At 34.6% G+C, this 24,762-nt stretch overlaps 1 protein-coding gene across 1 annotated transcript in view; it reads left to right on the top strand.

Annotated features, from left to right (window-relative positions):
* Nucleotides 1–24,762, top strand: part of Nf1 (neurofibromin 1) — a 1,119,557-nt gene that overhangs the window by 845,866 nt on the left and 248,929 nt on the right. The window contains exon 46 of the mRNA XM_090400295.1: nt 8,703–8,820. Within this exon, the coding sequence (XP_090256421.1) occupies nt 8,703–8,820 (118 nt within the window). The remainder of the gene's footprint in view (nt 1–8,702; nt 8,821–24,762) is intronic.

The following is a 24,762-nucleotide window of genomic DNA, read 5'->3' as shown; positions in this document are numbered from 1 at the left end:
CTGAAGTTTATTGTAAATAAAGTTTATTAGATGACTTCTTATTCTGGATAATAGAATAGTGAAAAGCAAATGTTGAGCCAAAAGGTGAAAGTATAATTCATATAATAAATCCTCATGTTAAGCTTTCCTGTCAAAAAGTGGAATTTATATAGAAATGGTTGTAATGCAATTACCTTTGGTCATCATGTTAAGCATAGAGTCTTGGCATCGTCTTGAATTTTCTGGAAATAGCTATTATGCCATTCCTTGAATGGAATGCAATACATACATGTGCATGCTGAATTGACAATTTAGATATATTTATCAAATTGCAAGCCATTTAGTCCTTATAACAGCCTTAGCTTACTACTTATGATTCAGGCCTCCATGGAATCACAAGATGCATCATGGGAGACCCATCCTAGAAAATACAGTCTATCTTACCATTCCTTGAACTTATTGACCGTTCATGCTCTCCCACTCTATCAGGCATTGCATTCCACGGTTCAGCCACCCTCCATGCTCTTGCGCAGCTTCCTTTTGTAACCTCCAGGGATGGCTCCTTGTCCTTGCTCCGTCTTCCCCCTGTTCTACCAAACAAAATAACTCCCCAGTGTCAACCCCATAACTACCTCTCCACAGTTTGAAAGTCTCAATCATATCACTTCTACCTACCAAACTCTCCAGTCCACATTCCCTCAGCCTATCTGAAAATGTTTCACAAGAATATGGACTCATGCAGATTCAGTCACATTTACTTCATATTGTTCATGTCAAATCTGTGCCAGAACCTGCTCCTTCAATCTCCCAGAGGTGTTCAGTTAGGTTGAAACTGAATGCCTGAGTAGATATATAGCACACTTACCATTATGTTCCTAGGAGTGATCCTGAACAGTACCTTCAACCAAGGAATACCATTGTCAGAGATGTTTCTTCTTTTTTGAACCATTCTTGATATGCTCTACACACACACGCACGCACACACACACACACTGTTGTGTGTAAATATCCCAGCAGTTTCCATGATACTTTTACCACTGGTTTCTCATAGCATCTGTCACATTGCACTCAAAGTAAATAGGTTGTGTTATTGCATTATGCATAGCTGCACATACATCATCTCATGGTATCTTTATATCCATTGTATGTAGCCTGAAAAATATATAACACTATATCTGGTGAACTGCAAGATTCTATAGATGATAGAATCTTGTATTTCATCAGATACAGTGATAGACTTTGGCCATAAATGGAGGGAAAATACAGAGACTGACTGAACTTTGCACTTTTGGAGTATTTATTACAAAAAAATTACATCTCCAAGAAGAAAAAGATGAACTTACAGAGTTTTAATGGATCCATGAGAGTTGACATAGCCATCCTTGATCCCAAGTGTGCATGTTGTTGTTATTGTTTCAAAAACAGTGCAACTCATCAGGAAAAAACATGCTGTGTTTTGTGGTTTCCTAATAATTCCAGATTTCTGTTATTCTAACCAAATAAGGTCACTCAATTCAAGGCAGAGCCACCATCTAGGCCTTTCATTTATTCTTGGTATAAGCAGTTTATGTTAATGCAAATGATGTGGATAGATTTCATTAGGCATTCTTCAGAAGACTTTTCAGTTGCCTCCTGTGTTGTTTAAGATTATGTGTTAAGAGAAGTTGGGTTGATTCAAAGGTAACGGAGAGTTTGGGTGGTTCAAAATTAATAGGGAGTAATGTATTTTATTTAATTGCCAAGAGAGCAATATGAGATTTGGTCTTTTTGTATTTATGGCTTTCTGATTCATTCTTATTGCTAGAGATTTGTAACAATGTAATTGGTTTCATTTTCTTGGAAATCAATGATGGTAGCAATTTCAAGGGTGTGTTTAGTTTGTATAGCATGCAATGATATTTCAGTAGCGGAATTTCAATTAAACCGTTCTTTTCATTGGATTGATTCATTTACATTTTCATTTTTTACTGCATTAACGAGGGCATTGATACAATGACATTTTTCTTAGAAGACTAAAATATAAATAATAGAGTCTTGACAGGATAGAGTAATTTGGAAGAAAATTGTTAATAGGAAATCAGTAATAATATAAACTTTTCATGTAGTTTATCATCCTCTCCCATTCATATTATCTTCAAATTCCTGATCCTATCATGAATTTGGTGATAGGAAACAACTCTCTTGCAGGATCTTATCACCATTTCCTGATATATATATACCTCAATAAGTATACCAGATGTGATAATTCAAGATAATATCTCATTAGCACTATCCTATCAGCATATTTTTTCACATTATGCTTCTATTTGTGAGGTCTCTGATATGATATTGATGCAACACTGAGCTACACCAACCTATTTAGATTGTTGCAGTCTTTTTCTTGGTTTCTTCTTATTTTTGCTCTGAACCCTTATTCTTTCACCTCACATTTTGCTGACCCATAACATATTAGGTATGGGTCAATATGAATAATATAGAGTGCTTTTCTGACATCTTCATTTTTAATGTGGTCTTTCCATTGATTGGAAAGGCCACAGGAGAATTTTCAGAAGTGAAAAATGTCATGGGATCATTTTCACAGTTAACTTGGTTAAATGTACCAATTTTGGTAACCTAAACAATGAAAAGAAAAACATTTCTCAAGATTTATCAACATGATGAGTTAATATGTGTCCTATATAAATTTTCTTTCTCACAGAAATTCTTTTTTTTATCTTTCACAGGTTGACTTATGAAATTTATTTGTTACATTTAAAAAATGAAAGCAAATGAGATAAATATCCCCTTGCTTTTTCTCTAATTCCATGTTAAAACTGTGTCTATATGTTAAAATAATGTTACCCTGTTATTTGTTATATTAACTCACTACTGAAAATGTATAGATGATGTTCAGTTTTCTTTCCTATTTTCATTGTTGCTTTGTATTTATATTGCTTATTTCATACCAGATTTGTTACAATACCTATTTAAGTTGATTAAACATTTTTGAAGACTTAACATAGCAGATTTAAGAGATTATCATGATCTCCAGAGTAAAGTACTAATCTAAATATCACCTTTTTGATCATCAGTTTTTGGTGGTGGTGTTGTCATTTGGGAATATACAGGATACCAATATTGACATTTGGATCAGAGATGAGGTATTGGTCAGAATTATAACTTCCTAGCCAGAGGCCAGTTCAGGCCACAATCATTCCCCAAAGTATTCTATGTCTGTAGAGGAATGAAAAACCTCAAACAAGTTTTCAAAACGAGTTTTCAGCAGGAAAAACCATCCACCATATGAGACCAGCTGACTCACCTTTAGTCAAAAAGCCCCAATAAATGGTTCCTCGCATCATTGACAGGAATCAAACGCAGGTCTTTTGACCAGAGGGCTTCGTCTATCCTGAATGAGTTATGGAGGCTCCAATAGTTTGGTATCACTTTCATAATGTGGTCCATGTAGATTATAAATAACAGCAGAGACAGTGACTTTTAAATGATCATCTTCCTGTAAATAATTTACTTCTAATTTCTGATTACAACCTACATATAAACTGTGTATTACTCTATATAAGGTTGTTTCATTATAATTTTTTTTTTGATTTAAACAGTTTTTTCCTTGTATTATTTGCAAACAAAATTTAGAGATCCTTATTATATTATACTTGTCAAGAAATTATATTCTTCTTGAATCCTTTATCCATGAGTAAACAACAAGGCTTGTACATGTAAAAAAACTTTGTCTTGTTATATTACTGTGATTGTTGAACTGCTGTATCTTTTAACTAATCTTAATTTTACCAGTTTTTCCTACTCCTTTCTCAAGAATGCTTTCATAAATCCTTCTTGGAACTCTTCAACAGAGAAATGCCTCTATAATTCCCCTCATACTTTTATTTCCATTTTTATAATTGGAACACTTGAGAGCTCTACTCCAATTATCTGGGATTTGAACTTCTGACCAGGCATTTCTGAATAATGCAGTGACCACTGTCCAATATATTTTCCTTCATATTTCAGATTTAATATCTAATTCAGCTATCATTCCAGGTTTTTGATGGCTTTTTCTACTTCAGTTATTGAAATGTCTCATGATAATAATTTCTTAAAAATTATTATTCTGCATGATAATTTTCAGAAACAAAAAGATTGCATCAAATTGTTTTTTGTAGTAACTTGGTTCATCATCATCATGCATATCAAGGATTTTGGCCTAGCATGGCCTGTTCCAGCCTTAGAAGTCATCATTGAATCGTTTAAGAGGACGCCCTGGTTTTCTTTTCCTTAATGGCTTGTACTTTAAGGCTTGTTTTGGTAATCTTTCTGTTTTCATTCTTTGAACGTGTTCCATCCATTTATGTTTATATTTTTTAATTTTTTCTATTACTGGTTCTTGGTTTAATTCTTTCATAATTTCTTCATTTCTTTTGTGATCAAATAGGGTATACTTTGCAGTTTTTCTCATAAACTTCATTTCTGCTGCTGTTAATCTTTGTTTGTCTTTTTGTTTTATTGTCCAGATTTCGCTTCCATACATTAAGACTGGTAGGGCTAATGTATAGGGCTAATGTATATACTTTTAGTCTGGTTGGTTTTTGAACTAGGTTTGGTTTAAATATAGAGTTAATTACACCTTTTATTTTTAAATATTTTGCAATTTTATATCTTTTTCATTTTCATATGTGATCATACATCCTAGGTAGTTAAATGAATTCACCTGTTCTAAGATCTTGTTATCTATTACTATTTTAGTTCTTGCTGGATCTTGTCCTTTAAAGGCCATAGTTTTTGATTTTTCTGTTGATATTATCATACCATAATCTTTGGATATCTCATTTAGATCTAAAATAGCTTTCTGTAGTTTATCTTCAGAATTTGTAATTATTATTTGGTCGTCGGCAAAGAGGAGAGTGTTTAAGTTTACTGTAGGAGAAAGTTTAATTCCTTGATGTAAATTTTTATTCCATTTTATTATTATTATTTCATTTAAGTAGATAATAAAAAGAGTTGCTGAGAGAGGACATCCCTGTCCGGACCCCTTGGTTTATCTCTCTCGTATATGATTTAAACTTATTTATATTTGATTATTTCATATATACTTGTGATAGCTTTTAGGATATTATTTGGTATTTGTCTTTCTTTTAATATGTTAAATAATATGTTTCTTTTAACTTTGTCAAATGCTTTTTCAAAGTCAATAAATGAATATGTGTTTCTAAATTGTATTCTCTTCTTTTCTCTATTATTAATTTTAGACAAAAGGCCGGGTCTATACATGATCGTCCTTTTCTAAATCCATTCTGTACTTCTAAAATAAAGTTTTCGGAATATTTCATTAGTTTGATATTTAAGATTCTGATATATATTTTGTAACAGGAATTTAGTATACTGATACCTCTATAATTTTTAAGGTCATCTCTATTACCTTTTTTAAAGATAGGAATCACAATTGTTTTTTTCCATTCTATTGGGGGGGGGGGATACCAGTTGAATAAATGTTATTTAAAAATAATAAGAGTCTTTCTTTGAATCTTGTTCCTGCATATTTATATAGTTCTGAACCTAGTTTATCTTCTCCAGGTGATTTCCCGTTTCTTTCAGGCTGATTTCTAATTCTTCTTTAGTTATTTCCTTTTCATTTTCATTAATTGTTTGCCATTTGTCTTTTTTAAAATATTTGTCTGTCGACAATTCTGTGTAGTAATTTAGAAATTCTAATTTCAATTCAGTGTTTAATTTTATGGTTTCTTTGGTATCTGCATTTAAGTGTTTTATATTAACAAAATTTTATATACATTGGGTCTTATTATATATAAATCATGTTCTAAATTAGAAACAAATTTGTTCCATGATTCTCTGTCTTTTTCTGTTAGCTATGGCTCTTATTCTTTTATATTCTATTTCATCTTCTAATATTTTACTGCTTAACCATTTGTGATAGGCTTCTTTTTTCTTTTTGATTATTTCTTTGATCGTGTCATCCCAGATCTTCAGTTTTTTTCTTTTATTGAATTTTTTGGTCTTTCCTAAGCTTTCATTTGCTGCTGTATTTAGTATCGTTTCTATATTAAGCCATTCTATTTCTATTTCTTCATTTTGTTTTATTTTATCTAGATATTGGTTAATTCTTTGTTCATATAGCCATTGTACATTTGTGTCATTCAGTAGTCTAGTTTTATAAACAAATGTTTCAATTTTTCTTTCTGTTCTTGTTACTTGTAGCCATTTAGGTGGTAATCTTAATTTTATTTTAACAAGGAAGTGGTCACTGCTTATTTCATATCCTCTGTGAACTCTAACATCTAGTGAAAATTTTGATGTCTTTTCATTTAATATAAATTAATCTAATATTGATTTCCATCCTCATGCTGCCCAAGTATATTTATGTATGTCTTTATGTTTATAGAAGGAATTCATTATTTTTAAGTTATTATAAACTACTAAGTCAATCAATTTTTTACCATTCCTGTTTAGAGTATGTTCTCCATGTATTCCTATATTATTATTAATTTTCGTGTTTCCAATTCTTGCATTTAAGTCTCCTGCTAAAATTACGTAATCATTTTTATTTATTTTATTATATATGTTTTGTAGCTGATTATAAAAATCAGTATTATCCTGTTCTCCTCCCTCTTCTGGGACATATAAACCAATTATTGTTAAATAGCCTCTATCTATTTTTATTCTAGCTTCTATTATTCTTTCATTCCATAATTTATAATGTTTTAACTGTTTTGAAAGGGAGTTATGAATCCAAATCATGACTCCTGCTTGTGCTCTTTGGTCTCTGTCAACTCCACTGTATATCACATTAAAATTTTCAGTTCTCATGGTTCCTTTTAATTTCTTTTTTTGTTTCAGTGATTACTGCTATTTTAAAATTTCTTTCATTTAATAACTGGTCTAATTCTATTTCTTTATATGCTATTACTCTTACATTCCAGTTTGCTATGTGTATTATATTGTGTCGTTTCCATTTTTGTTTTACCTTTTCCATTCCAGGGTCGTTTCCTATAGATTCAATCCGATTATCTTTTTCTGTCAGCTTACTAGTAGAATTATGTTCTCCATGTCAGGGGACTAGCCTGATGATGGAATAGTTCAGTGGTAGGGCTGCTACCTTAAGGCTTCTGAACTAGACTTCTTCCGAATTTAAACCCATAGGGGGAATAGGGTATATTGAAGGGGGAAAGAGTAGATTATAGAAGAATTATAGTAAGGTTTATAGAGACGGATAGTTGTAAAGCCAGAAATGAAAAGACCCCATGGCCCTCGAGTACTCTATTTATCAATGTGATGACTTTACCCAGCTCCTATATAAATTTTATTTTTCCAAGAAATTGTCTTTCATGGGTTAACTAATGAAGTTTACTTGTTATATTTAAAAATGAAAACAAATGGCACATGGTGATAATTTTTAATTTCATTTAAAATTAATTTATACATGTACATTATATCCATATCCAAGAGATTGAATTATCTATAGTAGTAGTAGTTTTGTGAAAAGTAAACTACTTTTTCCTTCTTTTGATGAGTTTATAATCCTTTCTCAAAACTTTAAGGAAAACTGTTCCAGAGAATGTAGTTGGAATGAAAAAAGAGACGTTGCTTTGGTAGATTTGAAGCCAAACTGTATGAATGTTTATCAGCAACTGCTCATGATTTCGTAGGCTTAAAGAACAGTGGAACAACAATGGAAATATTATTCAAAATGAATTTAGAACTTCTGTAGGTCAGTTGGTATGGAAGATGCATTTTTTGTTGGAAAGATCTGTGTTTGAATTTCTTTCAGGATGGGGGGGGGGGTATCTGAACTTATCCACTATAGGTGAGTTAGCAGATCTTGTATGGAGGTGGAAGGATTTTTTGTAGGATAAAGAACACATGCAATTTATAGCCATAGCAGACAATGCAGATAGGATTAGTGAATCAGGGCTTGGGTTGGAATTGGGAGGGCTGAGTGGAGTGAACCATGTAGGCTCTCCTTCTGCAATGATTATTTCAGTTACTTATTGGAGCAGGTGTTTGGTCATGAGGCAGAAACAGTAATCTGAACTTTGAAAAGAGGCTTAGAAATCCTAGAGGCTAGCCCATTTGGTACTATTATAACATGTAGGACACAAGGCTCAGATTGGCTGGGAAAAGGTCAGTTTGTAGAAAAGGAAATATGGACTATATAGATCTATAGTTTATGTGGAGTAAGAGCATTAAGAAAAGTTCCATGGTGTTGAAAGTATGATGATTTTATCTGGTATTCTGGTAGGTAGGCGAACAATTTGTGTTAGATCATTACTGATCTAATATTAATAACAAATAGTTTGGTCTGAGGGTTAGATAATCTGGATCTTTGATCCCCACTCTGCTCTAGAAAAGCAATCATCTTTAAGAGACCAAACATGGTCTCTTAAAGATGATTTTTTTTCTGACTAATTCAGACCCCTGCCCAGCAAGGTGATAGTAATATCATACCAGACAATGAAAATCATCTGCTACATAAATGCCTTAACAGATATCCATATTATCTGTAGTTGGCCATCCAGGATGGCATAATTTTCCTCTCTACATGAAGAAATTTGCTTATTCACACAAATATAAAATATCACTGTGTATGTTGGGGATGGGATGCTGTTATCTTGTCAAACAGAAAATAGGCTTCAACAGATTTAATTAAATTTATTGTTGCATCCATTGACATGCAACTTATGAAGAAATATATAGTAATACTGGTAATTTTTTAGGTCATTGAAAAGACATGTACCTCTCCTACACCTACTCTCGAACAGCATCTAATGTGGGATGACATTGCCATACTTGCTCGTTATCTTCTTATGTTATCCTTCAACAACTGCTTAGATGGTAAGATCAGAATATTATTCTTTGATTTGTTTATAATGAATAGTAGCATTCTGTCATTAGAGTTCACTAAAAAAATTTATCCAGATATTTAAAAAGTTGAATATTCTGTATCGATATTCAACTTTTTAAATAATTGGAATTTTTTACATACAAGAGCTAGCATAATTATTCATTGGTGATTTTTTTTTTATAAGTATAGTAAGCTGCTGATTATCTAATGGTGAATTACAAGAATTTATTGTCTAATTCTGTGAGCTATATAGAAGTATAGAATCCAACTTACTCCCAGAAATAATTTCTCTTGGAATATTTGTTTGCTTTTAACATCTTAAGAAAGTTAATGAATTTATGTATATGCAATACTATTCAGTGTTTAATTTGGTTATTTTTCTTTCTTGTTTTCTTTCTTTGTGTGTGAAAATAACAAACTATCCTGAGTGCATGACTTTACATTTAATAACATTGAACTAACAGGCATTTTGACAAGCCAACAATTTCAGCCTATTCAAATCATTCTACAAATACTGCATGTCAGTAGCATTCCTGATTACCAGTCTATTCTATCTTTGCATCATTCGAAGACAGCTGTATGTCGCATTCAGATTTTTCTCAGTGTCTTTAATGTGAAGATTGAATAACAATTTGCCAAACACTGATTCTGTGGTACACCATTGGTCATTGTAAATCTGTCAGTTGACCATCCTCTTATTCACACTTATACTTTATAATCCACCCCTATTCTCCAATTTATGCAACAGTCTTCCATGTTGTATTCTGTCAAAAGCTTTAGCAAAGTCCAAAAGTCTCATAGTACATTCATTTCCATTGTTTAATTCAACAGTAACATTATTATAAATGTGTCAAGCAACTTCTATATATAAACTCCTACTAACTTTTCCAGAATCTTCGCCACCACTCCGGTAATACTGATAGGTTAATAGTTACAAACATCAATCTTTGCACCATCCTTGTGCAATGGGATTGCCATACATTCTTTCTATTCCTGTGAAAACTTCATTGTTCTGAAACTCATATCATGTGCCTTATCAATTTACAATAGACAATTTAGCCGAATGCTCTCTCAGCATCCACATTGATATCCCATCATCTCCTGTTGTCAAATTCTTATTTAATTTGTATAACAGCACTAGAACTTTCTTCTTTTATACCTGAGTTTCTTCATCCAGTGTAGAGATAGCATTGAGCTCCATGTTGCACATACTAGATCAATAGTGTTAGCAAAATGGGCACTCATTAGGTCAACAATCTCTTCTGCATCTGTTATCCAAATAGTCATGACCAAACTTTAATGGAGAAATAGCACTAAGAAATGATTAACAATAGTATTTAATGCTTCCATTATTTCATCAGTTACAGAAATATCATCAGGGAGTTCAAAATGAGACCTGTAACACACACAAAGGCAGCACAAAACTACTGAAACATGCAGATGAGACTAGAGTCCTAACTAGGTGGGGCACACTTTGTAGACACCTCTCGGTGGCCTAGGATGTAAACTGGGATCTTGAAGTATTAGTTTTTCCCATATTTTGGGAAGTTTTATTCAACCATATTTATTTAAATTAGGCTGAGTTTTAAGAGCAGTAGCAGATTCTAAAAATAGTTTGTCTCTTCTAAATTGACTGTGATGGAGCATGATGGTCTTTTTCCAGTTGATTCTGTTAGCTGTATCCAAAGCATGGTCAACAGGGCCAGATTGACCATAATCATGACTGCAGATGTAATTTTCATGTTCTTCCATTCAGATGGCAACTGAACTTTCTGTCTGTTCATAGTTGGCCAATTTACAAGAACAAGGAACTCTGTATACACCTGGAACTGAGAGGGGAGGGAGTTTATCTTTAGTGGAGCAGATAAGGGTAGCTAGATGTAAGTGGAGCTTGAAAGTGGTTCAACGATTGTGTGTTTCTTTAAGATTCAGGATTTTTTTTTTTATATATATATACTCAGACATAGGGGATGGCGATATCTTTACTAAAATTTTTCTGAAGAGAAGGTCATGGATTGAGGAAAGGATTGATTATTTTTTTGAAATTGTGGGAGCTGTAGGCATTAGCTAGAAAAGTGTGGTATATATGTATATGAGATATAATACGTATAATGAGACCCCTATTACTCTTGCAATAGGGGTCTCATTGGAACAAAGGTTATAAGTTCTATTTATGACATTTGGCTTCCTATTTACTGATACTGAAAAGGACAGGTTGCCATGGTGTCTAGAAAAGACAGGCTATTGTTAGTTTCCTTTTCCATTGTAAGTTGGATTTTAAGGCGAAGATTATTTAAAGGTGACATAGAAAAGGATCGAATGTGTCTGGGCCATAAGACCAAATAGAAAAGACATCATCTATATATCTTAACCAGATAGAAAGTTTGAGAGGGGGCTGAGTCAAGAGCTTCTTTTTCAAAATTTTACATAAAAATTTGCAAGGAGGTGATAGGGAAGACCTCATAGAGGTACCCTCTATCTGTTTATAAATTTTGTTCTTCAAAAAGAAATAATCAAAATGGATAGCAAAGAAAAAGAGGTCGATATCAAGGGGAAAAACTTTTTTTTAAAAGCAATAAGGTGACACTTATGGAAATGTTAGTGAATAATGAGGTGGTGTCAAAACTCACAAGGATATCAGTATTCATTAACAATTGTTTAGTCTTCATTCAAATGTCTTCAATGGAGCTTTTAAAGTAGGAAGAATCTATTATATAGTGAAACCTGTGGAGTATTCATAACTTAAACATACACACGTGACCACAGTAGTTAAATTATTTAATAAGTAAATATTTCCTCCTAAGTATCTTAGGAATCAGTACATCAGTACAGTAATTTCAAACAATACTAGGAATAACATGCAGTTAGGGCCCATGCTTACAATGGAATCCCACTATGCATGCAGTAGCGTAATATAGAATTAAATTAAAATATATCTGATAAAAAATAAATTAGATTAAATTAAAATAAAATAGCATACATAACTTTATTTTACACAATTAAGAATGACAATTTCCCAAACTTTGGGAATAGTAAGAACGTCATTATGGTTTAAATTGGGTGTGTGACGTGGGGCTTCAGCACTTTCTTTATATAAATGCTCGTGTTTATATAAGGATCTGTGTAGAAGTTTGGTGTTTTTCCACTGGATCCTATGGTTTGGGTTTTCAACTCAGTGTTGTGCGAGGCAAATTTGTGCAGTTTGATAAGACAGATATGGTCTTGATGTTCAGAGATGTGTTTACTAATAGATCTCCATGTTTGTCCGTATTAAGAATTATGTAAGAAGAAAGAAATTTTTTATGTATGATATGGTATTACCAGTAAGGGGGCAAGATATTTTACTAATTGTTTGAATAATTTATAGCAGAGAGAATTGGTGTTATCTTCTGTCAGTCTTGGGGGGGGGATTTGTTTTATGAAGCTTATGGAAGCCATATATCCAGTCGGGGGGGGGGGACTGAAGGGTTTGAGGGTTTTTTTGTGATATCAGGAAGAAACATTTATGAGTAGTCTTTTTAATTTCTTGATTTATGATTTTGTGTGATGATAGTCTAAAGGTCTGTAGGTGGAGCTGTCTCTAAGAATGATATCCATTTTCTTATTGTATTCATGGTGTTGAGGATACAGTAGTACTTCCCTTGTCAGACCTAGTGATGACTATGCTGTTATCTTTACATAGTTTGTTTAGGGCATTGAGCTAGCAGGGAAATAGATTTCTTTTGGGAGGTGAAGATCTAGAAAGTGAACAAGCAGCATCAAGCCTAATGTTATTAGCCATCTCGGGAGCTGAGTTACAGATTTGTTTAAGTTACGCATTTGATATTGATCACCCTATGCCAGTACTTGTCGAGGTGCAATGGTAAAATTATGGCTGAGATTTAAAATGCTAACAGCAGCTACATTAAGCTGTTTTGACAAAATCTTAGCTACACAATGAAGAGGTTGCACTTGAGGAATGGGTTTAGAATCCAAAAGTCTGTTGTACTTATGGATATGTTTATTTTTTATTTTCAGGATTTCTTTTTGAACTGAAGCTTCTGAAATATTAAAGAGAATAGCATAGAGTTCTGTGTTGAGAATCATTGAGAGCTCAGACTAATGAGCTGGTGACTGCATTCATAGCTGTGAGAATAGTGTGTGTAACTGTGATCTGTTGTTCACGTTGCAGAGCAAAACTGGATGCTTATTGATACAGAGGACAGTTTTGGATTTGAACTTGACTTTTAATTTAACTCAAGTAGGTAAAATTCCAGTATCCTGACATCTTTTAAGAAAGACCAGCTGGTTTAATTGTCTAGATAATCGCAGGCAGAGCTTACCATATTCCAACAGTATGGCATTTTAAAAACACTCACACACAGAGCCAGAGCCATTTGTTCTAACGATACAGCTCTGACCACAGAACTCAAATATCTGTGTTATACATTCTTAACCAACGGCTAAGAATAGATAAAATTTCTAGATAAAATACTACACAGCCCCATTACTCCCCTCCCCTAATACACAGGAACACAACATGACCATCTCTGTTCCCTATGTTCAGAGGTACATTAGAAAAGATAGCCAAAGTACTGGTGAAACATGGCCTTCGTACCACTTTCAAACCACATGTAAAGCTAGAAACTCTGATTTAATCGCCTAAGGATACCCTTCACCCTCTAACACACCCAGGAGTGTATGAAGTTCCCTGTGAGTGTGATTTGGCCTGCTATAGACAAACAGGAAGATCAGTTAACATCTGCCTGGAAGAACATCAAAAATACATTCACTACTATTACTATGGCCAGTCAGGACTGGCAGACCATGCTTTGGACACTCCTTCACACAGGATTAGATGGAAGAAAACGAATGTGCTATTTAGGAGTTGTTACAGATCTGAAAGATTATTTTTTGAGTCAGCAATGGCTTTGAAGAATTCTCCTAACCTGAACAAGTATGGTTGCATTAATTTGCCAAAAATTTGGGAGACTGTCATCCTAAGAGCAACCCCCACATATCTGTAATGAATTTTTTTTCTTCCCAATATTAGAGTGTGCCATAAATAGGACTTTAGGTCTTTTGTACACTGCAATTTTGTTTTACTTACTCACTGTCACATGTACAAGTGTGTTGTGCTCTGATGATGCTGATTTGAAATTCAGTGAAATATAAGCAGTTAATAAAACATCTTTTGATTAAATTGTTTGGTGTTGTTAATACCATTAAGAAATTAAGTCATGAATAACTGTCAACACCTAAGCTTATCTGTTAGCTTACCATATTGTTTCGCCTTGTGTGATATATCTTCACCATGAGTGATCAATATCTGTGTGTTAAGGCTTAAGTGCCGGGAAAAACTGATGATAAAATTTTATGGAGTGAATTTAATGCTTCCAATATTTTATCTCAGTTTCATCATTTCATCCTAGGTCACCAACAGGTGTCCATAGATTACTCCATCTAGTTAGGACTCTAGTCTTTCATCCATGTTTTTCAGTTAGTTTTGTGCTACTGTGTGTGTGTGTGTGTGTGTGTGTTACAAGTCTCATTTTGTACTCCCCGACAATGTCTCTTGCTCACATTCTATAATAATGTTCCCACTGAATTAGACAAGGGTAATGGATACACCATGATAGTTTTGGATTTTGTTAAGGCTTTTGAAAGAATACGACAATGAAGACTTGCATAAATTGGAGAATATGAGATTCGATTATGGGCAATTGCCATGGATAAGAGGATGGCTGTCTAACAGATATCAAAAAGTCGTGTATGGGTGATGTGAATATGCAAGATTCAAGGTAATCAGTGGTGTGCCTCAAGGATCATTCCTATGGTCCATTGTTATTCAGTCTGTACATGAATGACATTGGAAAGGAATTTACATGTGACATACAGCAATTGGCTGATGATGCAAAGATAGGTAGGGTAGGGTAATCAGGAGTATTGCTGACATGCAGTACTTGCATAATGATTTGAATAGGCTGGAATTGTGGGCATCGATAAATGGCTGTCAGTTCAACGTTAATAAATGTAAGGTAATGCACTTTTTTGTGATTAGCTATCCAATGTCATATTATGCTGGAAGAAACTGATCAGGCTAATGATCTCGGAGTCATATAGCAAAAATTCTAAATACAACTCGAAGAATAATTGCAATGCTGAAATAAACCTTTCCATGTTAAGATAAGAAAGTCATTTTGCCTCTTTACAAAGACCTTGATGAAATCTTTGGCCCATTGTGCACAAATCTGGTGTCCTGATTTCTGTTTTGATTCTGATACAGTGGAGAGAGAGCACAAAAGAGTGTGTCAAAAATGATACCAGGATTATGGAATATTAATTATGAAGAGAGATTGAGAATTACTAGACTGTAAGCATTATAAACAGGAGAAAGAGGGATGATTATGATTGAGACTTACAAACTTCTGAAATTGCCATACAGGATTTCAGTTGATGGAATTAATCTTTAAACGTACCTGTGGCATGATTATAAATAATAAATTACATGATTACCACAGTAATTAACATCACTGAAATGAAAGTACAGGTATTTCATACTGAAAATAACAATACATCATCAGTGTGGACAAACAAGCAATCAAAAGAGCTGGATTACAAAGTATATACAGTGGTTGGTAGTTTACCAATTAAAAACTGTTGCTGCATGCTAGAAATTAGTATTAATAAATAATATTAAAAATATTATTAAACAACTATTTTTGATAGTTACATAAGATAAGACTCTCTCTCAAACTTTTCGGAGAGAGAGAGACAATCGTTCTAATTTGGATTTGGCCGATGCAAGGGTAGTGTGAAAAGTTCTCTGCCCCTCGACCATAGATGGCAACACTATTGGCAAGATTTTTTTTTCTGAGATAGTACATCTATCATAAGCATCCATGTGTTATTGTAAGTCATTCTATCAAGTAGTTTGTTTTATACAGCTGTCTGAAGCAAAAGTGTAGTCTGTATCCCTTGAAATGGATAAAATTAAGTATCATGCAGTTATAAAATTCTTTGTAAAAGAAGGTTTAATGCCAAAAATAAATTCAGTCGAAGTTCATAAAAGTTTATGGACACTCTTCTCCTTTGTTTTCAACAATTAAGAAATGGGCTGCCAAGTTTAAACATGGCCGTACCAACCTTGAAGATGATCCACGTGAAGGAAAGGGCATCCAGAAAGTGTAACAACACCAGAAATCATTGATCAAGTGCACGATATGGTATTGAATGACTGGCGAGTCAAAGTGCGTGAAATTGCTGAGACTATGGGCATTTCAAAAGAACGTGTCGGATATATTTTGCACAAAGAATTGCAAATGAAAAAGCTTTGCACAAGATGGGTGCCATGCTTGCTCACAGCAGATCAAAAACACACTTGCATGAAAATCTCTGAACAGTGCTTGGAGCGTTTTAACAAGAATAAAACTGATTTTGTGTGTTGATTTATTACTATGGATGAGACTTGGATTCACCATTACACACCAGAATCCAAACAGCAGTCAAAACAGTGGACAGAAGCCAGTTGTTCAGCACCAAAGACGACAAAGTTGGTTCCATCAGCAGAAAGGTCATGGCATTGGTGTTTTGGGATGCTAAAGGCATTTGTTTATTAATTATCTTGAAAAGGGTAAAACAATAACCGGGGAATATTATTCGATCTTTTAACCATACTAGACCAAAAATATTCATGAGAAAAGACCCAGTTTGCAGATGAAAAAAAATCATCTTTCATCAGGACATTGCACCTGCCCACAAAGGTGTTTTGGCAATGGGAAAATTACGGGATCTGCACTATTCATTGTTGGAACATCCACCCTATTCCCCAGATTTGGCTCCCTCTGACTTTTATATCTTCCCAAAACTAAAAATCTTACTCACTGGTAAGCATTTTTCTTCGAATCAAGAGGTGATTGCAGCTGTTTTGCAGATCTTACTGAGAACTAGTACAAGGACGGGATAATGGTGCTGGAGCATCGCTGGAATAAATGTATTAGTCTTAAGGGAGATTATGTTAAAAAATAAAAATAATTTTGAAATTATGAATTCGTTTTTTCATTGTTAGGCCGAGAACTTTTCAGACCATCCTCATAAAAGGGCTTCACAACTTTCTTTGAAAAGGCGTTCATATTTAAACCTGCATCTATGGAGAAGATGAGCTTTATCCCACTGGATATTCTGTTTAATGTCAATACTATGTTGTGCCAGACCAGACTTTTGAGGTTTCATGTATTCGATATAATATTGATATTCATTAATTCTTTTTTCTACAGAACAGCCTGTTTGTCCAAAGTATGTTAGACTACGTTCACACGGTATCTGGTAAACGCCAGCTAATGATGGAGGTTCCAGTTTGTCTTTTGTAAAGTGGCAACAGTTGATTGGAAAATATGTGGGAATGAGATGGTTCTTCTTCAAAATTCTACCAATCGGTTCCGAGATGGCAGAAATATAAGGGATTGGAACCCTGCAGTCTGAAGAATCCTTATGTGTTGGAACATAGGAGTCCATTCTCTGCTGGATTTGATTAGGGTTGTAACCATTAAATTTTTGATAGTGAGAAGTTCTTGTTGTAAGCTTGAGGGAGAGGAGCACACCTTATGTCCTCTATTAATTAAGGACTTGATAACACCAATTTTTTGAAAGGTGTGATGAGCAGACTTTTGATGGATGTATCTGCCAGTAAAAGTAGGTTTTCTATAAACACTGGTTGATAAATTACCGGAGACTGTGCATATAAGACGGTTGTCCAAGAATGGTAAACTACCAGCCTTTTCTTTTTTCATGGTGAACTGAATGCATGGGTGAAGGCTATTGATCTGTTGTAGGAAAGTGATAAGTTCATTTTCAGAATGAGACCACATAGCAAAGATATCATCAACATAACAAAACCAATGAGATGGTTGGGGATGAATGATTGAGAATAAGGTATCTTCTAGATGGTTCAAAAATAGTTTGCCAAAGGTGGAGACAGAGGGCTACCCATGGCAGTACCTTCAACTTGTCTATAGGTCTTGTGTTTCCAGCTGAAATATCCTGATTGTATAACAAATTCAAAAATATTTTTAATTGGTAAACCTCCTACTGCTGTATATACTTAGTAATCCGGTTCCTTTGATTGCTTGTTTCTACACACTGATGATGTACTGTTATTTACGGTACGAAATGTATGTACTTTGTAATCCGGTTCCTTTGATTGCTTGTTTCTACACACTGATGTACTGTTATTTACAGTACGAAATATCTGTACTTTCATTTCATTAAAGTTAATTACTGTGGTTATCGTGTAATTTATTATTTAGTTGATGGAATTTTTCATTTTATAGAGTGTGGGGAAAGGACGTGAGGGAGGTCTCTCATAATAATAATAATATAAGTTAAACAACAGTGGTCCCAGAACAGAACCTCGCTGTATCCCACTCTTTCTTTACCTTTCTTTTTTTGAGACACCATACACTGGCTCCTATTGAATGTCCCTGTAACCAAGCTACCAAATTACAATCAGTGCTTATTTTGCTTAATTTCAACAGTAATTTATCATATGGTACTCAATGAAATGCTTTAGCAATATCCAGATAAATCACTGTATGAGCATGTCCCCTGTCCACTACACCTGTCACCCTATTATAAAACGTAACCAAATTACTAAAGTATGACCTCCCTTTAACAGTCGCATGCTATTTTCTTGAAATATTTCCATTTTCATCAGTTCGGATTTGTGTTTTGTCTGTAACCAGCCTCTCCAACACCTTCACCACTACAAATAACCTCAATAAATTACTATTTATTTATTTATTCGTGTGGGGTTCCCCCATTCCTCGACAATCCCTTAGGACTGGTTGAGCCCCTCCTAATGAAGGATTAAGTAGTTATTTTATGACTGTAGATCTGTGTGTGTTCACAGGCCAGTTTACCTGTTCTGAGGGACGAAAAACCCGAGTTTCTGGGTTAAAAAAAACTGTATGTGACTGGCTAACCCACCTTTAGTCAAAAGAGACCAGATAAAGGTTCCTCATGTCATGGACAGGAATTGAACCCAGGTCTTTCTGACCAAAGAGGTTCGTCTATACTGACTGAGCTACGGAGGCTCCAATAAATTACTGTGATGAGGATCAAATTAATTATCATTCTATAAACTCTAGTTATGCATGTTCTCATATATAAAAAGCTTTGGTTTAAAAAAAGTCTGGGGAGAGGGTAGAATAAATAGTATAGTTCATAAATCTCCCAACAAACTGCACTGCATAGTCACATGCAAAACAAAGTAAAAATTTTATTGAAGCAGGAGATACAAAAAAAACCTAGATTTTTTTTCTTTTTTTTCACTATCACTCGTCTGAAAAAAGGTCTTCAGCTATTACACTTTTTTTATATATAATCTTTGTCAAGTAGCTTTATTTTTATCCTCCTACATGTTTCGCCAATTTTTTTCTATTGGCATCCTCAGGGAATACAAACTAGTAAGCTAAAATGAAGGTTACAGACTAGGTTATAACTGATGGTTCTAATTCATACAAAAAATTGGTATTGTGCATGACAATACCAATACCGGCACAATACCAATTTTTTGTATAGAGCCTGTGTAGCTCAGTGGATGTGGAGTTTGCACACCACTGCGCTTGGCCGCACGAAGGAAGTCTTGGTTTCGAGTCTAGTCGGCGACTAGAGGAAATTTTTCTAAGCCTTTTTTCGACCGGTTCCCGAGTTAGTCGATCTCTGGCACGGGCAAGCAGGTTTTTCCTCCCGGAAACTCAGGTTTTTCGTCCTGTAAACTCAAGAAAATCGACACCGTAGAACCCACATTATTTCAGACATTAAAATATATTTGTGTTAGGGTTAGGGACCACGAGATGGCGGCACATTTGAGCCGTCTCTCTTCACTGCGTACCGCTTAATTAGTGATAGCCTTGGGCCATCTGTCTCTGATTGGTACCAGTGGAGATTGAACTGCCCACTCAGTCTCCAAAAGTTGATAGGGCTAAATGGCCTCGCCTACTCCCGTATACGGGAATAAAAAGGCGTTAGCTGATTTTTTTTTTTTTTTTTTTTTTTTTAATTTGGCCCAATGGAGAAAGAAAAGCACCAAAAAAAAGCAATTTCTTTGGAAATGAAATTGCAATTTTGAATCGCTTAGCAAAAGGAGAAGGATCTACAGCAATTGGTAAACATTTTAATTTAGGTGAATCTGCTATAAAAGCAATTAAAAAAATGAAGTTGCAGTAAGAAAATCCTGTCATTTCTGGCATAAAACTAAGTGCCAAATTGTCATCGTATTCAAGAGATGCTTTATTAGAAAAAACGGAACTAGCCCTCGGAATTTGAATTGAAGAAATAACTCAAAGAAGAATTCCTATAAGTGGTTATTTAATTAAACAAAAAGCTCTTCTGTTTTATGAACATATGAAGCAATTAGAGCCGTCTGCTTCCACTTCCCAGGATGATAAAGCATTTTTGGCTAACACAGGATGGTTAACCGGGTTTTTAAAAAGGAATGCACTCCATAACATGACGGTTACAGGCGAGATTGCAGCAGCAGCAGATGAAGAAGTGGCCAAAAAATTTTCAACAGAAGTTAGCCAGAATTATTGAAGATGGTGGATATTGTCCCAATCAAGTGTTTAATGCTGAAGAAACAGGATTGTTTTGGAAGAAAATACCTAGCCGAACTTATATCGCAAAGTCTGAGAAAAAAGCAAGTGGATTTAAAGCAAGCAAAGATTGAGTAACATTGTTACTTTGTAGCAATTCATCAGGAAATCGAATGTTGAAACACTTCTAGTAAATCGATCTCTAAGACCACGTGCTCTAAAAGATAAAGATCTAAAACAGCTGCCGGTACATTGGATGGCTAATACGAGGCCTCGGAAACAACTGCTGTATTTACTGAATGGTTCAATAATTGCTTTGTATCAGTAGTGGAAACATATATGAAGCAAAAAGCTCTCAATTTTAATGTTTTGTTAATTGTTGATAATGCACCAAGTCATCCACATTTAGAACATCCAAATGTGCAGGTAGTGTTTTTTCCACCCATTACAACAAGCATTATTCAGCCATTAGATCAAGTCATAATTGCTATTTTTAAAAAATATTATGTTAAGCACACTTTTCAGTTTATATTGGATAAACTAAAAAATGAATCATTAACAGTAACTGACGTTTTGAAAAAATTTTAAATGCTTAAATCTGTTGTTTAAATCATGTTGCATCTGCTATCACTGAAATAAGACCACAAACTTTAAATGCCTGCTGGAAAGCAGCTTGGCCTGGATGTGTTGCAAACAGTGCAACCATGTAAACATCTACATTATCAGCTGAAATCATTACTTAGACACAGGAAATTGGTGGAGAAGGTTTTGATACATTTAGCCAGAATGATGTAGATGAATTGCTTGTGGATAATGCCTTAAGTGATGATGATATTATTGGATATCGATTAACTTTAGATATCGTCGAAGATCCAGAAAACCATAGTGAAGCGGAAGAAAAACCTGTCCCCCTCACTGCAAATATAATTAGAGGTCTTGAACTGTGCAATAAATTGGAAACTTATTTTCTTGTTTTTGACACAAATTCTGAACAAGCCTTTAAATTCCAACGTGAGCTGAAGAATTGCATGTCTGGATATCACGAGCTGTATAAAAAAAATTAGTAAAATCATCATCGCAAAGTTTAATCACTGATTACATTGTCAGAAAAAAAAAAAATCAGCACAGAAGGAGGGTGAAGCTAATTCTATTTGTGAAGAATCATTGTCTTTACCATATAGATCTGATGTGCTGACTATTTCTTCTGATAATGAAAGTGATTTTGCACCAGTTTGCAAATGTTGCCGAATATTGTCTAATAGCGACGATAATTCTGATGACAAAATGTAAAAATAAAATTGTTACTTTTCAATAAAATTAAATGAATAAAGCTTTAAAACAAACTTAGGCATTGAAAATAGGGGGATAAACATCCTTTGTTGTTTTATAGCCAGTAAGCGAAACTAAAGATCGATAACTACGATCTATAATAAGTTTCATGTCGAAAAACTATCGGCAAAGGCAATTCGAAGTAAAGGTGGAGCAAGCTCCCTCACTATTCTTGATATTTTCTCATAATGTAAAACACAGCTCCTAGGAGATGTAATACTTTCATTACATTACGAGGAGAGGTCACTACCCAGACCGGTTTCAACCTTTTTTGAGGTCTCATCAGTGAGTAGGTAGACCTGGAAGATATCAAAGCTTAGTGAAAAGAACTTACATACCTTCACTATACGAAAATATAAAACAACAAAGGATGTTTATCCCCTTATTTTCTATATTAAGGTGCCAGAAAACTAGCCATTTGGCTTTTTGTCTTAACTAAAATATAATTACAACTTTATGGCATTCGTATAGTGAAGGTATGTAAGTTCTTTTCACTAAGCTTTGATATCTTCCAGGTCTACCTACTCACTGATGAGACCTCAAAAAAGGTTGAAACCGGTCTGGGTAGTGACCTCTCCTCATAATGTAATGACAGTATTACATCTCCTAGGAGCTGTGTTTTACATTATGAGAAAATATCAAGAATAGTGAAGGAGCTTGCTCCACCTTTACTTCGAATTGCCTTCACCGATAGTTTTTCGGCATGAAACTTATAGATCGTAGTTATCGATCTTTAGTTTCGCTTACTTGCTATAAAACAACAAAGGATGTTTATCCCCTTATTTTCTATATTAAGGTGCCAGAAAACTAGCCATTTGGCTTTTTATCTTAACTAAAACTTAGGCATTTTTATTTTCCTGAATTTTTATAAACTTTTTATGTGATTTTAGGTTTATTTTAATTCATTGCTTAGGTTTAATGCAGTTTTAGAATAGTATGGAATGTATCCCTAATTTTTCAACGTAAGTTAAGTCTTTTTTTTGTGTGATTTTTTATATGCAGTTTTCTGTGGAACGTATCTACCGCATAAAAAAAGACCCGACTGTATTCGTATTTATCATGCTCAGAAGTAAAGATTGATCACTTCCTATTATTTGCTGTATACTCTTAAATTTGCATTGATGATATTACTCTTAGCAACAGTATGATGGTATCTGTTAAGGTTGAGCTTATTCCAGTAGCTTACATTTCACTGTTCACCATAGTTCCCTAATTAAAATTTGTCCAACCAGGCTATGTTCCAGAATGTATGACATATGTTCCTGTTGTACCAACATGTTTGATTTTGGTTAAGCCAATATAGAATACAGTTTGACTGGCTAAACCCCAAATTGCCATCCTTATACATTCACAATCTAGTTGATATCCCCTTCCTTGTGAGGCACCTGTTTGTGTGTAGAATGACCTTCCAGTAATGTACTGGACCTTTTCATTCTTATTCTTATGCCCTTCTTATATTCTTTGCAGTACTTGTCTTCTTTACTACCCTATCTTCCATACTACCATCACTGGGATCTAATGTCTTGCCACAGAGTTTGCCATGCAGTTCAACCCATGGACATCCAAAAAGGAGGATCTGGGTAGTCTCATAATTCTTTAACCTTTGCTTTAGTGGTCCTTGGTGGCCCATCCAGGCTCAGTTGTCTAGTGGGCTTGCTACCAAGGATCAGTGATGTTGCAATAAGTCTCCTTCCCCATGGCACAGAGAAAGGGCTCAAGGTTTATCAACTCAAAGCAAAGAAAACATTAATTTTGAGATGTTTTCTGTGCCATGAAGGAAGTTCATAAATATTAATTTTAAACAAATTCTAGGTATGAAGTGACACCAGAGCATCAGTATAGCCAATCCTGAATGCAGTTGTTGCTTGCCCAGAGAGAGAGAGAGAGAGAGAGAGAGTGGCTCCTTGTTGAGTGAGAAGATCCCTGGAATCAAACTCCCTTTGTCAATGGGTAAATTTTCATCCTCAAAGTCTGTTGGGGGGGGGGGGTCCCATCAACAAACACCAAACATGTCAAGAAACCATCAAAACATCAACTGACAAAAAATAAGGCAGCAGTAACATGTCAACCTTTTTTTAATGCTACACTTTGAAAAACTTCCACTCTGGAAAATGTCACTCTCCTTTATCCAGAAGGGTTTGGAAGAATTGCCAGGTTCTCCAAAATCATTGAAGAAACTTTGTTCAGGGATTATTTGCATAGAAACATCAACTTCATGCAATGTCCATGAAATACAAATCATGGTTACCTCCACAAAACTTAGTTATTCTCGAAGAGTAATATCAGAGTGAGACCTCCTCAATCTCTCAGACAGAGATCTACTCCAAAATGAAAGGCCAAGGAGTGACAGCCATGAGGAGAATACTCATACATAGGGATAATCAACTGGTTCCCACCGGGAATATCATTCTTACTTTCAGCACACCTAAACCACCCAGTTAGCCTTTACATCTCAAATTCATTTTGCTTGAAATGTTAAAAGTATGGTCATTCTTAAATTGCCTGTCAAGATCTCGAGAACAAAGACTGTAAGAGCAAAACACCAAAATGCCCTAATTGTGAGGAATATCATACAGCATATTCCTGAGCATGCCAAAGGAGATCCAAAAATTAAAAACTGAACAGAGCATCCCATACTGGGAGGCGAAGAGGCAGTTACAACAAAAGTTGCAAAATATCTGGTAAACCTTCTTACACTGAGAATGCAACTGTAAAGTAAGGTCAGCAGGGATGCTAACAGATATGTTAATCCCACCTTCTCATGAGTACATCTGTGAATGGCATGATTTGCTTGATGTTTCTCTAGAGCACATAAAATCAATATCGGACTCATTCCTAAGGACATGACAAAAATGGTCCCATGATATGAATCCATTAATTGTAAAAATAATGGAACATGCACCACAGAGGATCAAATGCATATCTCCAGATACCTTAATAGATGGAATGGATACCTCCATTCCTCCTATACCACTACCACACACACACACACACACACACATGAGGATAAAACAATACATATACCAAGTGCCC

This window comes from Typopeltis vanoorti, chromosome 11 (assembly GCF_054136105.1).
Source record: "Typopeltis vanoorti isolate ZY-2024b chromosome 11, IOZ_Tvanoo_1.0, whole genome shotgun sequence".
NCBI lineage: Eukaryota > Metazoa > Arthropoda > Arachnida > Uropygi > Thelyphonidae > Typopeltis > Typopeltis vanoorti.
The sequence above is the reverse complement of the archived record's forward strand: the minus strand, read 5'-3'. Positions and strand labels throughout refer to the sequence as shown.